Source organism: Gallinula chloropus, assembly GCF_964237585.1.
Source record: "Gallinula chloropus genome assembly, chromosome: 19".
NCBI lineage: Eukaryota > Metazoa > Chordata > Aves > Gruiformes > Rallidae > Gallinula > Gallinula chloropus.
Window position 1 is genome coordinate 8521783 of NC_140104.1, and position 16723 is coordinate 8538505.

Below are 16723 nucleotides of genomic sequence, written 5' to 3' on the forward strand. Positions count from 1 at the left end.
AATAAACAGCAGCAATCCCTGCTGCATACACATTTCCAGGTCTGTGAGATTAGTTTAATACCTCGGCTTTATCTGGGCATTGCGGACTGCTTTCTGTCTTCATGTGGAGTCATCAGAATGTCCTCAGGCTCTTTTGTAAGATTAAGAGCTTCCCTTGGCATCCTGACAAGGAGGAAATTTAAGGAACAAGAGTATTTAACTTAAAGCTAATCTGGTCTTTGTGAAAGCAGGAGGATTAGACCATTAAATTCTACATGCCTGGAAGGTTTATGCCACTGATGGCACTGATGAACGAAACACTGCAGAGAGGTGAGCTGGAGATTGATGGTGGGTTGGAGCTGCAAGGAGGGACCGAGAGTGTTTGTGAAGTGGGGTCATCCAGCCTTCGCCAGGCAGTGACCAGTTCTGAGTCCATGCATCAGCTGTGCTGTGGCTGTAGGTCTGTTGCACATGACTGTGTGCTTCATCAAGGAAGAAGAGAGCACATGGACAAAGTAGTGTGTGGAAGAGACGAGTCTCCCTCTGCCTTACACTGGGCTTGTTGGAGCCATTTGTGAGCCCCCAGCCCTGAGTAAGGCCAATGTATTCCTGCTTCACAGCATCTCTGTGTGTATTTCCTGGGCCAGAGGGTTTCGTGTCTTCTAAAGCCTTCTCTGTGTTGCTACACCTGCTTTGTACCAAGACTTCAGTTTTAAGCCTTACTTGAAGAGTAGTAGCTTAGAGAAGGTGCTTCATGCACACATTGTGGGACCACCTCGTTCCTCCTGAGGACAAATTGTTGAGTATTCTTAACAGTTTTCAGTAAAACCAATGCCTGTTGGTAAATGCTTGTTGCAGCTTAACCTGGCAGGCAGCTAAAACCACCACACAGCGTTTGCTCCCTCCCTTCCCACAGCAGGATGGGGCAGGATTGAAAAGAAGCAGGTAAAACACAGATTGTCATGTTTAATAGGACAGAAGAGGGTGATGATGATGATGACAACACATCAAGTGACACACAGCACAAATGCTCCCAACCCAAAACTGATGCTCTGCTGTTTCCTGAGCCGTGCCACCTCCCGGTCCACCCCCTGTTCTATAGGGACCATGACACCATATGGCATGGAATGTCCCAGGGCCATTGGGGTCACCTGTCCTGGCCATGTCTTCTCCCAGCTTCTTGCGTGCCTCCCACCTTCTCCTTGGCAGGGCAGCCTGAGAAGCTGAAAAGTCCTTGACTGCCTGGCAACACTGAGACATCCCAGTGTTATCAACATGATTGGCATCCTAAATCTCAACTCGGCACTAACCAGCTGCTGGGAAGAAAACTAACTCCAGCCCAGTGGAAACCAGGACAGTGTTAAACTGTCTTGACCCCTCCCCCTTACTGGTCAGAAGCAAACTATAAGCAACATGAAGTGCATGCTGGAGAGCTTCGACACAAGGGGCACAGTTTGCAGCACGTGGGAGTAGGAGGGGTTTGGTCCCCCCAGAAGTGACGTGAGAAGGGAGCGTGGGTCCCCCCAGCAGAATGATTTCCAGGTGCTGCTCTGCGTCCTTCACTTTAAATATATTTTTGATAATGATTAGAAGAAATCCTTCTCCCTTGCCCCAGAACCGGGCTACGTTGGTGTATGTATGTTCTGTGGCAGAGGCTTGCGCACGCGTGCGTGTCTGTGGGGTAAACACCTCTCTTGTTACGGGCCCATCTGTTGAGTGGAGCTCTTAATAGTTTATTTCTAAATGTAAATGGGCCCACTTGATGTTCTGGGTGTTTCCTGTGTTGTACTGGAGATTGGTACAGTTTCAGCCTTCTGCATATTATATAAGGATTATATATGATGATGAAGTATTCGTGGCTGTCAGGGGCTAATGGAAAACTAAACAAATGAGCTGAGGACCTGATTATAAAATGCTCGTGGCTGTCAGCATCGCTGAGAAGTGACAAAGCCCAGCTAGGTACTACTGATAAATCCGAATGCAGAACAAAGGGTAGTAGTGCAAGGGAATAAATTACTGTGTATTACATTTACTTACTCATTTACGTACTCAGATGCATTTGTTGAATCACAGTGGAGCGTTGGCATTCAGCCAGGCCTGAATTTGACCTTTTTTAAGTCCTTATCATTATTCTCACAAAATGAATACAGAGAGACCTCAAGCAAGAGCTGATTCTTGTTTTACATCAGCCCCTGCTCTGAAAAACTCATCATCTGAATACTTGGAGAAGGAAACAGGGACAAGCACTGACCTAACTGCGTCTTAAGGGAGCCGGAGCAGAACTTTAATCTTCTAGTCTAGTGCACTGTCCCTGAATCATGGTGATTTTCCATAGTTCAGATCATTTTCTCTATATATTTGGAGATGTTGCAAGATCAGTTTGCCCAATACATCCTCAAGGGTTATTGCTAAAAAGCTTCTCATAGCCTTGTAAGAAGTATGTGCCTCAGCATATCTATTACCTATTAAACCTGGCGAAATAATAGAGTTTTCCTATGTCATAACAGATCACGATGCCTGTGCTAAAATAGCTGCAAACATTCTCTAAGACTTAATGAGCTCTTGCTGTTTTGCCGAGGTTCAAACAACTTGTTATTGTGACTGTTATATACCACAGAATTATATTCTGGAAACTGTCTCATAAAAAGCCAAGATGGGGTGTCAGGGAAGCTGATCCCACTCTGCTGGAAGCGTGTTGCTGGGCTGCGTGGCACAGAAATGTGCTCTTTTTTCACATTAATGCAGTTTCTAGGCGTGTAATCTCTTGTAATACTGATATGATTAAACAGAAGTAGGAGCAGAAGGTGGTTTTGTTTCTTCCCAAAAGTCCCTTTAAAGTGATGCAGAGTAGGAAAGGACAATACAGAGAAAGAAACCTTTTGTGTTTGTCTTCTGCTTTGCAGTGTGAGCAGCCCTGGATCCCAAAGCGCAGGTCGGGAAGCACGGAGTGAAAGTCCACTTTGACTTTCAAGAGCTCCTCTCAAACAAGCTTCCACACCATCATAAAAAATGTCAGGGTAAAATATCTGAACTGCAGCAAATTGAACAATTTGGCGATTCTAATGCTTTCATTTGAAGTCTCAGGCCTGCAAGGCTGTGAAAAAGTCAATAACATGAATTGGAAGGTATTGATTATTTCACCGGGCTGCTGTTGAAACATCATATGCTCTTGATTTGGTCTCCCAACACTCAGTAAACGTTTGTTTTTTAGTTTCACCTCCCTTTGTGAACAGAATTGAAAATACTATAAAACTGGAAGTGGGGTTGGGTTTTTTTCCCCCTAATTTTAAAGTATTTTTCTTAAACTTAAATAAATGCTATTTGTACAAGCTCCCCTCTCTCCAGGGCAGGTATTTCATGGCACAGATGGGCCTATTCTCCATTTGCTGTGTAAGGCACTGAACCTTCAGTTCCACACTGCCATCTGCAGCCCCATGGATTTTAGGACGTTTGGGTACGGTCGGTCTCCACCCACCAGCTTGTGGGGCTGCACCTCTGCTCCTCCCAAACAAAACCAGTTACGGAAATGTCCTCCTGTCCTGCTGCCTCTCTGCTCGGATCTGTCTGGCCACCTTTCTAAACGACAGCAAGGGGCTGAAATGAAAGCCCTTACTGGGAGGAGGCTTGCGGGGGGAAAGGGAGTCGGAGTGTGTAATGTGGAAGATGTAGAGGCTGCTGTACGGTATCAAGGTCAGGGGTGGTGACCTCTGAATGCAAAAGTGTGCACCCAGTTCCCCAAACCATGAGTGTGGAGCCGCCCCTGCTTTGTACTACCAACACGTACACTGTGCTACCTGCCACAGAGAGCGGAGGAGAGGGACGGGGAAGAGGGATTAGTGTGGGGATTTGTCAGACTGATTTGACTGTAAGATTATCTGCAAGAGTGAAAATATTTACATCTGGGTTGGTTAGAAATCTGCCCAGTGTGTCTGTTTGTTTAGCTAGCATTAATTGCCTAAATCAGCTCCTTCTGGTAAAAGACTACTCAGTGTTTGGTTAATTTCCAAAATTCAAACATTTTGCTTTAAATTACTAGACTTGGGATGGAAGCATGCTCAGACTTGTTTGTTAATGCAGGGTGATGAAAATACAGGCATTGCATGGTGAGCGGCTGGCAGCCGGGGGTTGGCATGGTTCTCCTGGGGCATGGAGGTGTGATGGGATGTGAAATGCCGTAGCCCTGAGGTGAGCACTGTGAGAGGAGTTGGGCTGCCAGCAGGAACCGTGGGGGAAGAACAGAAACCGAGCCCCTTCACCCCCCCAACTCTGCAGAACCCCCAAGCACATCAGTGCAGTCTGACCCTGATCCGTGGGTACGTGAGCTTAGGCACACTGCCCTAAGAGGCCTGTTTTCCCAGATACGAGAAGGCCTGGCTGCATGGAGCTGGAAGAGCAGTGAGCAGCAGAGTCAGTGACACCTTGCATTGCATGACACCCAGATCCCCCAGCAGGTCTGCCCTGAGCACTCAGCACCTGGGCATGCTGCCGTGCCAGCTGGTACGTGTGAGCCCAGGTGTCTGTCATGTTAATCCACAAATCAAATGATACAAGTGCTGATTAATCAAGAATTGACGCTCTTCATATCCAGATAAGTATGTGCATAACTTGAGGGAGGCCATGAGCTTTTAATACTGAGCCTGGTGCTAATTTAGGGGTCTGCAGCGGGTGCTGCTGTATGGGGCTGAAGTATGGGAGCAGTTTGCTAAGTGGATTGTTTTAGCAGCGGTGTCATTTGAAGCAAGCTTTTCCAGTTCAGGGTAGAGGATGTTTTTTAAAAAACAGGAAATTAAGAGAGAAGTTGCTTTTAGTTCAGATTCCTCTTCTAGTCCAGTTTATCAGATGGCCACCCATGCCCAGGAAGGTATGCACAGAGCTGCGTACCTGCAGAGCGAGTCCTCCTCTTGATCTACCAGGAGAGCTGGTGTATGACATGCTTGGTGCTCGCAGGGTCTTGAGTTTGGTCTGTGAGCAGCAGAGGTGGAAGAGCACCAACCAGAGCAAAGCAAAGCATGGCCTCTGTTCCCATGGATGCCTTGGGCTCTTGTTTCTCCCATCTATCCAGAGCACCGCTCGTTCAACATGGGGTTTAAATTTTGGTCTAAAAGAAGTTAGATAAAATTTGTTTGAAATATTCTGGCGAACCTGTAATGTGAGAAGAGGGAGATGGCTTCTTGTTTCCCGGCCTAATGCATTTAAAAGTAGCAAAAAGAAATGGTAAGTTGAGTTGTAGAGCTCCCAGACACAAGATAATATTACGGTAAAGAGCTTAGGAGGATTCAGAGGATTGTTAGACATTTGTAGAAATAATAAAAATAGTATTAAAGTTCTACTGGGTGGGATATTGGTTTGCTAGAGGGAGCAACCCTCCAGGTTCATTACATTAACCATCCTCTTGCTGAGCGGGCTTTGTGTGTGGGTTACAGCCGAGTGATCTGCAGCTGGGGTGAGTCAGAAGGCACAGATGCTGTGAAACGGCCCGTTGATGTTACACATCGCACGTGACCTGTATCCCTGCCCCTGGACCAGCACTCTCCTGTTTCCTGACCTACTGTGTGATGTGTTTTGCTGAACTGACACTCTCAGGGCTGCCTTCCGGAGGGAGAAGATGACCGCGAATCTCTGTTTATTTAGTGGAAACACTGGTGACTAATGGCATAAACTGTTTATACATCTAAAGAGTCCTCACTCTGAGGGCTGGGAAAGCAGCTGCTGACAACGTGGGGCTGTCCTGGGTGAGCCCTGCCATTCCTTCCCTCCCTTGGTGGCATCACGGGGAGCTGGAACCCGCACAGAAATCATCTCTCCGTGGAGTCGGCAGCTCGGCTGTGCGCCACACGTACTGTACACCCCAAATGACAGCTGAGCAAACTTGGGAAATAACAATTGAGGATGATTATATTGGTTCTGAGGATTAGCACAGCAGGTAGCCGTGTTGGCACAGGGCAGGGTTTGGGCCGAAGGATAAGTACACATTCTTTTTATTATTGCAGCTAATAGGAATCTGCCCGACTTTGAAGCATAGAAAAGGCTCACTGGCCACCTGTGAGCTAATCGCATGGATTTGCCTCATTCTGTATTTCAGCTCGCTTGGAGCCTGTAATCTAATTTCCAAACAGAGATGAGAAGAGTGAACAATTCATTTTCTACTTTACATGGCTGTGCTGGTAAACTTTTAATCCTTTTAGAATTACAGCTCCTTGCAACATGGAGACAGCATCACAGAGTCTTGTGCGTACGGCCTGAGCCTTTGAATGCTCCAGTTGCTGGATAATAATTAGCCTCAGTGAGGCACAACATGAGGCAGAATAAAAGTGAGGAGCAGAGGACATGTTTCAAATTGTATTTTGAAACATACACAGGCTAATGATTCCAGTTTGTAAGGAACATCCCTGGGGTCTGCACTGCAAAAGTACCCCGCAGCAGTCAGGGCTGTCTTCAGCCTTGGGCTTTGCACCGATGTTGATGCCTCCTCTGCACATAGGACACTATCATCCCAGTCCTGCATCCTACCAGCTTATTAGCCATACTGCAGTCACGGTGGAAGTATGTCTGGCAGATTGGGCTTTATTCTGGTCTTCATTGCTCACCATTTGTTATGGGACTGATGATATTTATTTAGATTTTTAAACTAGATGCTGAGCTGACGTTAATCTGAGGGTGCTTATGTCTGCCAGAAGCCCAGTACTTGTTCATCCTGGTGTGCTTTAGGGTGTGTTTACTGCTGACATGGTGCTCTGCTGTTGTTCAGGACAGGTTAGTGAGCAAGTAGCGAAGGTGAGCGCTGCTGTTCCTGATGTAGAAAGGCCCTTTCACAGGATTCAGTGTCTGTTTAGGGATCTGTGTGGGCATGGGTGATCCAAATCTCTGGGAAGAAACACCTTGATTAGAGCTTCCTTGAAGGCAGCATGTGCCTCAGTAGTGAGCAGGTGTGGTTCACAGGCGCCTTCACGCTGACTTTGTGCCTTCACTCAGCTTTTGCTTTCAGCCGGGTAACAAAAACCCTGTAGTGTCCTGAATTCCATTGCCTACAAACTACCACGGGCAGTGTTCACTGAAATGGTAGTCAGTCTTCTAGAAAAGGGGACAAAGGATGATGTACGGTGGTAAAAGTGATGTCCCTGAGGTGATGGGCACTGCCAGACCTCTATTCCCTGTTACCAGCTGATTGTCCAGAGGGGTTAAGGGAAAGACTTTCCTGATGGCATGGAGATGACTCACATGTTTGACACGTTGCAGCCCATTATTCCTGTGGATCTGTTGAAGATAAGTCCAATCAGAAATCCAGCTTCCAACTCCTGCGTGTATTTATAAGGAAGAAGCACACAGCAACCTAATGTCATGGGTAAATGTTGTAAGAGTCGTTCAGCTGTTTTGAGTAAAACTGTGCAACATTGTCTGGAGCAATTAGGATATAACAGACCCTTTCCTGTGCCAAAATTTGCTCTACCATCAGCCACCAACTGTCCCAGTGTCTGTGAAACCGGAGCTGGTTGGTGACACAGCCATTGTGATTGCAGTGAACATCCATACAGGTCGACAGGCACAAACCAGCACCTCTCTGAGCCCTGCCAGGTTCCCATCATCTCCCCACCATCATTTCTGGAAATGGAGTTGGCTGAGGCAAATAGTCAGGTTTTGTTTCAGTTGAGGCAAGTTGGGGTAAGAAGCTGGGTGTTGTTAGAGATGGTTCACACAGACCTTCACGCAGGTCTGCAGCTGCAGGCTGGGAGCAGCTACGTACGATGTGAGGGAAGGTGGTGAGTAATGCAGTGAGGGTGAGAAAGCTTTGGCATAAAGGAAGGGTCTGGCTTCTGCTGGCTCTGCAGTATGTATGGGTCAGCACTTCCTGAGGACAGTATTGCAGAAGCCCAAGATGTGCAAAAGGATAGCAGAAAAAAACCCAAGGAAGCAATCAGGCATGTGGGAAAGGTCTCGTAAGGAAGAAAGACTGGGAAGGCAGGAGCTGAAAAACTTCCATATTCATTTTGTAGAGGAATGGATGATGACTCATGGTTTGTAGTCTTTCCCTTACAAACTCTCAAGAACCAAGTGGAATTAAAAGGTGAGGAAAACCTTGCAAAGGGAGTATTTTCATGTGACCTGGTAAGTGCTGCTATGTGCAAGAACTTGAGAATACTCAGAGGGACTTGAGATTGATGTACACAATCTCAGATGATTGAGCATAGGCCAGGTTTATCAGAGAGGAGCATGAAATCTCCTGGGCTGGGCATGTTGGTTTACATATGCTGGCTGTGAGGTTTTTATACCTGTTTCAGAAGAACCTTGTGCTGGCCGCAGTCAGTGGTAGGACATGTGGACTTTGGCCTGAGTTATTGAGGCATTGTGTGTGTTCCTGTGAGCCCCCCCAGTGCTTTACAAATACTGCCACTGCAAGACCTCTAGTTATGCAATTAAAGCACAAAATTGAAAGAGGAAGCTCTTTGTGCACAAACCCATCATTATGAAAGAATATCCCCCGTTGACATCATCAGCGTCGCATCCCTTGGTGACATCATCAGCGCTCTTGAGAGACGTGATGTCAGGCAGCCCTTCGGTGCTGGTAGCTGGCTGCTGAGTACTTCACAGTTGCATAGTTAATGGTGTAATTCATTGCTTCCTAACTGGAAAGGTAAGGAAACCAGGAGGTTTTCCCTACTGGAAACAAACTTTGGCTGTGCATGCGTGTGTATGGGTGCGGGGTGAAGCAGCACTGAGTTACCAGGGTGTGTTTCTCTCACTAGGGACTGATGGGATGTTACAGTTGGTTGTGCCTGTTCCTGTTAAGTAAAATGGGATGACTCCTGAGAGAGGAGTGTTTGGGGCTCTGGACTTCACGTTCCACTAGAAAGCTCTAGCACATTCCTTTTTACTAAGGAAAGAAGCACTTTTTTAAAAAAATGAATCCAACACTGAGTGCTTTCAGTGTTATACTCACAGGGATGTAGGAGTGACATTTATGGTGTGTTCTGTTTAACAGCTGGGGGAAATAGTTTCATGTGCAGTGCTGGAGGACTCTGCACCCTCCAGTCAAGGCCAGAAGCAGCTCAATGGCTGAAGAATTGTCAACATCTTGTGCAATCGCACTAAGTGCTTCTTTTCATTCATCTGCAACTTTATTGTTGGGAATTAAATCCATTTCAAGTCAAAAGATAAACATTTTTACCAGGAGGTAGCATGTTCTTTTGTCCTGGATGATTTTCTTCTGGTTTATAATGAAGTACAAAGCGTGTTCTGAGTCTTGCCATCCAGCTGTACTAAATACCTGCTGACTGGGGGGTAATTGGTATCAGCAGATGACAGAGCTGCTAGTAACCATGCTTTCCAGCACGTGGTTTTAATTTGCATAATCAAATACTTTGTTAGTGTCCTTGGAAATTAGGATGAAAGATGACTGCATGCTGAAAATGAAACATTGTTTTTAGCAAATTATGTGTATCCAGTACAACAGATGAACGGCTCTGGGGCCTTTATGATGCGTGTTGGCTGGTGTACCCGGCCACCCCTCCACCCTTGGCAGTAATAGCTTCTGTCATCTGCCTTTATTTATCCAAGCATTTCCTTGACCAGTGTCTAATCAATATGAAATACACAATCGGGTCTTAAATCTGATTAATTATTTCAAGCCTTGTAAAATGCTTGCTGCAGTATACCTCCCAGGGCCAGTGCTCAGTGGGGTACCCGTTCTCTGCTTTCCATTGACATCAGAGAAGTTACACTGGTTTGTGTTGGTTGTGGCAGTTTGCACCAGGTGCTCACTGATCCTTGCTAAAACTGAAGAAAAGAGATTTTCTGGTTTTGAGAGATCTGATTTTTTATCTGGAATTAAGGGGTTTGTGGAAAAATTTAATTAGGCACAGGGAATATTGTCAAGCGAAGAATTTAGCTTATCAGAATGGTAAGAGAAAATGGATGCTGTTTTTAAATCAAGTACAGCTATAAAATATTTTCTTGGTAGGCTGAATGCTCAGTCCTAAAGACAATGAATGCTGCGAAAGACTGACAGCTCGTGAAATAAGGACTTTGAGCTTCATCCAGAAGTCTCTCGGGAGAATGGAAACTTCAGTGCTGATCCCAAGTTCCTCTTAAGACACCCAAATAACCCCAGGCTAGATGTAGGGAGGCTGAATCCTCATGTGGACAGGCGTAGGAGTGACAGAACATGATGCAGTCTAGTTTCCAAATGAAACTCAGTTGTTTCAGACCTGGACATGGAAAAGTTGTTTGATTTTGTGTTTATAAGAAAGGTTTGACTGATGTAAGTTGATGGCATCATGCAGGATGTCATCTAAGGAGATTTCTTTGCCCAGATATTATCAGGTCAGGTCAGAGATACCCAGCTCATACATCCTTGGCTGCCAGGTAGGACATGGCCAGGCTGGTGGTGCCCCAGGTCTCATCCTGAAACATTTTGTGCCATCACTTAGCATCTCCTGCAACCAAACATGTTGAACCAATCTGCAGACAGCACTTGAGCAGGGGAAATGAGAGTGTTGGTTGTCAGTGAATCTCTGGGAATTTCACATGGCAAATTCCAGCAGGGTTTTTCTGTCAGGTGAAGAATAGTTGGGCTTCATTTTGGGGTGTGACGTTCTCAACTGGCCAACTCTGGCCACCCTCTAGCTCTTTTGGATCACCCAAATGATACAAAGGAGCCAGAACAGAGTTTAGGTCAAATTTTACTGGTTTGCACATCAAGCAGAGAAGCAGCAGCATTCAGGCTCAGCATTGCATGTAACCTGTGTTCACTGTAACAATCCAGGTCTCTGCAGGGAAGGGTTTGCACACACCATGTGTTTCTCTGTTCCCAGTGTGCACATACCACAGATACAGGTACAAGCAAAAATTCACATGTAGCACACGTGTGTACAGACCCACAGGAGAGCACGTGTACATGTGTACCTTCACAGAGCATGTCTGAAACACAGCATCAGCTCAGGGCTGGGGAGTCCCTGGTTCAGCCGGTCACTGGGTCACAGCTCTGGCCTCTGCTCCTCAGAGTTCTGAGCCAGCCAAGTGATAATCACACAGACACAGCAAAGTGCTGGCAGCACCCGCGCTGCTCGGAGGGGACCGAGCCCTGTGCAATCCCCAGACTGGGTCTGTTAACTGAAAAATAGAGGAATTTGAGATTGAAGACACATCAAAGGGCAAAGACAGGACAGGAGGATAATAGAAGTTACGTGTCCTGCCTGTGTGGGACAAGCTTAGCCAACATTTCTCCTGAGCCCTCAGAGAGCAGCAAATTAAGGCTTTATTCCTTTTTTGGCAAAAAGACTGGCTGCTGCTGGAAGCACTGTGAGGGTGGTGGAGAGAGGGCAGCCTGTGTCAGCACAGGAGGTACATCAGCGGCTCCATTCTTCCGAATACCAATGCAGTAACTTCCCATTGTCCCAAACGGAGTATGGAGACTGCCAGCAATGAAGTTACCTCCTTGCTTCTTCAGCTCTTGGCTGGAGATGAGTTCCTGTGATGTATAAGCCATCTCAGAAGGTTGTGTAGTCATATTGTCTGTGTCACTGTGACGCAAAGGATTTTTCCCCCCTTAGTTTTTGCCCAGAACTAGGCAGTCAGCCTTCAGAGATACTGTGGGGTGCGAAGGAGGACTGGCAGAAAAAGAGTCACCTTGTAGTATGACGTTGAAGTGCTGTTGATGAAGATTTGAGCCCTTCTTATGAAGGATATGATTAGTAGTGTTCATGGCTGAGGTGGGATTTCAGCTCCCTAAATAGATGCCATGGGTTGGAGAATTCTGTCCGATACATGTCTTAGTGATCAGCCATGCAGGGATGTGTGTACCAGGGTTAGAGAGACCCCTGGACATCCGATGCGTTCTGGGGTATAGAGTAGGTGCAATGGTGTCAGAGAGGGAGAAACTGCACATGTGTTCAGTGTCTGACATAGGGAGTAGCATTATCTTACTCAATACAGCATCTTCTAAGCTGTGACCTAGCCAGGATGGTACTCAAGGGGCTGTGTAACCAAGATGTAAGCAGCAGCAAAAATACCCAGGGTACAGAAGGATTCATAGCCCTTTTCTCCAGGGGAGGAGGGGTGGCTGTGTGAGGAGCAAAGTCCCCAGCAGAGAGCTGAGCTGAACAAACCTTGCACTCGTGAGAGGCACTAAAAATACCAAATGAAAAGCCTTAAAGAGTGCTAGGTGTTCCCTGTAGATTTGGAGCTATCACCTCCACAGGGGTTTCAGACCACCTACTGTGTATTCATTTTGGAGGGAGTTTCTAATGACAAGGCTAGGCCCTCAAAGCCCTAATTACTGTGCTTTTCCATCAAAACGCCAAAATGTCGTAGCTCACACCTGGAAGGACAAGGAATATAGATCCACTGGTTCCTGAACAAACTCTTGCTCCCTGGAGACTTGCCTTAACACGTGTGATCACACTGCCTAACTTCTGATAATGTCTGATCAGCCAGGATTGATCTAAAGGATTAATGCAAATGGAGTTTCCTGTATTTATCACCTGTGCTTCAATTGCAACAAGGTAGACCTTGGGCATACAGCTGAGTGAGTATTGTTACTCCTCTGGAGTCCCACCATTGCCCCATCTAATCCAAATTGGTGGAGGATGCTCTCTGCCCGTTAGAGATCCAGTACTCCAGATTGATGGATGTACATCTCCTCAGACAGTCTGTTTAGTTTTTCCTCTTTCTCTCTTTACCTCCTTTTTGCCCCCCAAAGGTTTCTTGCCCTTCTCCCATCCCCAGACTATGAAAACAAGCTGAACTCCGCTTCACCAGCCTGCTCCCATTGCACAGGGCCTGTAACACACTTGGTAACAGGGACCCTGATGCAGTGGTGTTGTTTTTTATCTCAGTGTGAAGTTAAACCCAAGTGATGATATGTATTTGACACATCTCTGCCTGGGTGTCCCTGGCAGCTCTCACGATGGGAAGGTGGGCGAACACCGCTGCCTGTGCCCGGGCAGTGGATGGGGACTGCGCCCCGCGTCATCTTTCTCAGTGCTGCTTTGCTGCTGGGTTTGAACACCGTAGCTGTCAACAGTTTTCTCTGAATATGTATTCTCTAACTTTGCATTTATTCATTTATTTATTTGCATTTATTCATTTTTACCCCTTAAAACTGGCAGAAAAACAAGTGAAGTTTTCCCGGTTTAAGATTATTTAGAACCCTGGATACTTATTTGAATTACAAGCTTGTCCCAGGCCCTGTCAAATCCTGTGTGCATCCCTTATGCTTCATTTTGGGAGTTGCCAGAGGTGTGAGTAACTTCTCAGAGCTGCTGTGTGATGCCACCCGAAACAGTGCTCCAGGTCTTTGCCAGGCTCTGGCCAGCAGCGTTCCCCTGGAGTTGTCCAGTATTTGCATCAAATACTCATTGGCAGAACTCTGGGGGAGTGATTTGAATGGGAAATCACTGCAGAGCCCTAGGGAGCAAAGCTCCACTGGAGGAAATGTTAAAATTATAATAATATAGTGGTGTCCTTGGGGCTGGGGCCGGTCCTGTTTAACATCTTTATTAATGAGCTGGAGGAGGGGATCGAGTGCACCCTCCGTGAGTTTGCAGATGACACTGAACTGTGTGGGAGTGTGGATCTGCCAGAAGGCAGGAAGGCTCTGCAGAGGGACCTGGACAGGCTGGAGCGATGGGCAGAGGCCAGCTGCATGGGGTTCAGCAAGGCCAAGGGCCAGGTCCTGCACTTTGGTCACAATAACCCCAGGCAGTGCTACAGGCCTGAGGCAGGGTGGCTGGAGAGCTGCCTGGAGGAGAAGGAACTGGGGCTGTGGGTGGACAGCCAGCTGGACATGAGCTGGTAGTGTGCTCAGGTGGCCAAGAAGCCAACGGCATCCTGGCCTGGATCAGTAGAGTGACCAGCAGGAGTAGGGAAGTGATTGTTCCATTATACTCAGCTCTGGTGAGGCTACACCACAAGCCCTGTGTCCAGTTTTACGCCTCCTCACTACAGGAAGGATGCTGAGATGCTGGAGTGTGTCCAGAGGAGGGCAAGGCTGGGGAAGGGTCTGGAGCACAAGCCCTGTGAGGAGCAGCTGAGGGAGCTGGGGCTTTTAGTCTTGAGAAGATGCTGAGGGGAGACCTCATTGCTCTCTACAACTACCTGCAAGGCGGTTGCAAAGATGTTGGGGTTGGTCTCTTCTCTTGGCTGACAAGTAATGGCACGAGAGGAAATGGCTTAAAACTGCCCCAGGGGAGATTTAAGTCAGATATCAGGAAGAATTTATGTACTGAAAGGGCTGTCAGGCACTGGCACAGGCTGCCCAGGGAGGTGGTGGAGTCCCCATCCCTGGAGGTATTTAAAAGGCGTGCAGATGAAGTGCTTAAGGACATGGTCTAGAGGTGGGCTAGGCAGGGTTAGGCTGTGGTTGGACTCCATGATCTAAACGGTCTTTTCCAACTCAGATGGTTCTATGATTATTATTAAAGAGCTGGATGACAAACCCAAGTCATTCCATGACCAAAACAGCCAGTGTCCCTACTAGTTTGTGTGTTAAGGGTTAGGTCCTGTGGAAGAGGACAGAGAGCTCATGGCATTCGTTCCCTCTACCAGTGGGTTTGTTTTGAGGAGAGAGATTGGAGAAAGAAGGAGAGGGGCAGATGCACGTGTGCATGGCTGCTGCTTGGGTCTTTCAAGGAAGCATATTCAGGACTGCTGGCATTGCCTTCTCAACTTCTTCTTTGGTTATTCTTCTGAAGTGATGTCCAATATTAATGTCATCAACGGAAAAATCAAGGCAAAAAGCTGTTATTTGCCGTAACCCTTTTGTTCTGTGCAGTTGGCAGCCCAGGCAGCAGAGGTGTCGCAGTAAAATACACATTGTAATTAGGGAGAAAGGGATGCGCCTCGAAAACAAGCAGCTCTCCAAGCAGAGGAGGCAGTGGAGCCCACAGCTTCCCATGGAGCTCTCCCCCTCCCACTGCTGTGATTTGGGCTTAACATGATTCAGTAGATAATTTCAGTGGGTTTTATGTGATCATTTTGCCAAATACACATAGAGATGATATTACCTACGCTCAGGAATTTCTCAGCACTGTTTTATGGCCCCAGATCTTGGAGTCATGTGATGGTTGCACAAATCTAATTTTTCTTAAAAATTGATGAAACACTAACAAGGTTGGAGAGGGGGAGTTGGGAAATGAGTCTGTAGGAGACAAGACCCAGGAGGGAAGCATGGAGGACATGATGTATGTTGTGCTACAGAGGCAGAAGAAAGCTATGCACAACCCCTAAGGCAGAGGGGGGGGGGGATTTTGGGGGAGGCCTGACACAAGATGTTTGAGCGCTGGAGCCCCTCAGCTCATCAGCTCTGTACTTGTTTTTTTTTATATGTTAATAAAGACCCTGGAAACTTTCTCCTTGGGATAAAACAGGAGAAGAGGTGTTACAAGAAGGGCTTGAGGGTTAGGGATGCTGCTGGAAGCGACTTTGGGTTTGCTCTGGTTTCACATTGGCACAGTCCTTGATGAAAACAAACTACAGCTGCCCAGAGCGTGACCCTGGCGCAGCAGTTCTTTGGTCCTGCCCGGTTCCTCGTGCACTTACCTGTTCTGTCTCTTTCTTTTGTGGCTGCAGATAAGGAGTTAGGAGTCGGGACGCTCGCTGAAAATGACGACCCTGGTGCTAGGGGCCCAGCTGTCCCAAAAATATCAGGATTAGAAAGGAGCCAAGAGAAGAGCCAGGACAGCAGTAAAGACCCAATACTCGAGCCTGTGGTGCCTAAAGACCCTTGTCCTCAGGTGACCCAGCCTTTGGCCCAGCCCCAGTTGGAGCCCCAGCCTGAGGCGCCCTGCCCCAGCCCTGCGCTCGCCCCGCGGCCGGAGGCTCCTGCCCAGCCACCCCCGCCGCAGGCCGCGCAGCTGCCGCCGGCCCCGGAAGAAGCCGCCCGCCCTCCGGCGCCGCAGCCACCCGTCCAGCCGCCGCCTCGGCCGCAGTCACCGGTGCAGCCGGCCCATCCAACCCTCCCTCCGGTGCAGCCCCATCCGGCCTCCCAGAGCCTCTCGCAGCCACTCTCTGCCTACAACAGCAGCAGTTTAAGCCTCAACAGCTTAAGGTAGGCAAACAGAAATGTGTGCGTGCCGAAGCCCCCGGTCTTTGGTGATGACGCTTTACGGTGCCTGGAGGAAGCAGAGATGAATTAGCTAAAGGGGAGAAGTGACAGCACATCCCACACCATCGCTGGGAAATAACAGGAGTCTGTGTTTCACCGTAGTCCCTCCCTGAAACGAGGTGGGATCTAGCATTCCCATAAAGGCTGGGTGTTCTCCAGTGCTTTGTTGGAGGAGATTTCATGCAGGGTAGAGCCTGGGTTGCTCTTCGCAGGCCCCTTCTTTTACTTCCCACCCCTGTGAACATCTTCTGCTTCCTCCAGCTGCCAACGTGCCCTAGAGCAAGCAGTACAGTGCAGCTGCTGTCAGCCCCGCTGACAGCCTACCACAAATGGTCTCGCATCAGTGACTTTAAAGCTTCATTTTTCCCTGCACTGCTGACACCTTGCAGTCTTCAGTGTTTTTCTCTTCACCTGGCCACAATGAGCTGAGCCTCACCTTTTATAGGGGATAACAGGGATGAACCAAGAGAGTAAACAACAGCATGTTAGCAGGAACGCATGCTGAGGCAAGGACCTCAGGTTTCCCCTTCGCTAAGTGAATTCTGTCAGCACTAGGTCATCTTTCCCCAAATCCAAGCTTCCAGCACACAGACGGTGTCCTTCACAACCTGGTGAACCAGCATTATGGTTGCCTCAGGGTCTGAC

At 47.8% G+C, this 16723-nt stretch overlaps 1 protein-coding gene across 2 annotated transcripts in view; it reads left to right on the plus strand.

The window, feature by feature from the left end:
• The window catches only part of AUTS2 (activator of transcription and developmental regulator AUTS2), a gene marked incomplete at its 5' end in the record, with an annotated part of 774150 nt that overhangs the window by 733015 nt on the left and 24412 nt on the right, over positions 1-16723 (plus strand). For both annotated transcript variants that reach the window (XM_084273147.1, XM_084273148.1), the window contains one exon: positions 15544-16021. In XM_084273147.1, the coding sequence (XP_084129273.1) occupies positions 15544-16021 (478 nt within the window). The remainder of the gene's footprint in view (positions 1-15543; positions 16022-16723) is intronic.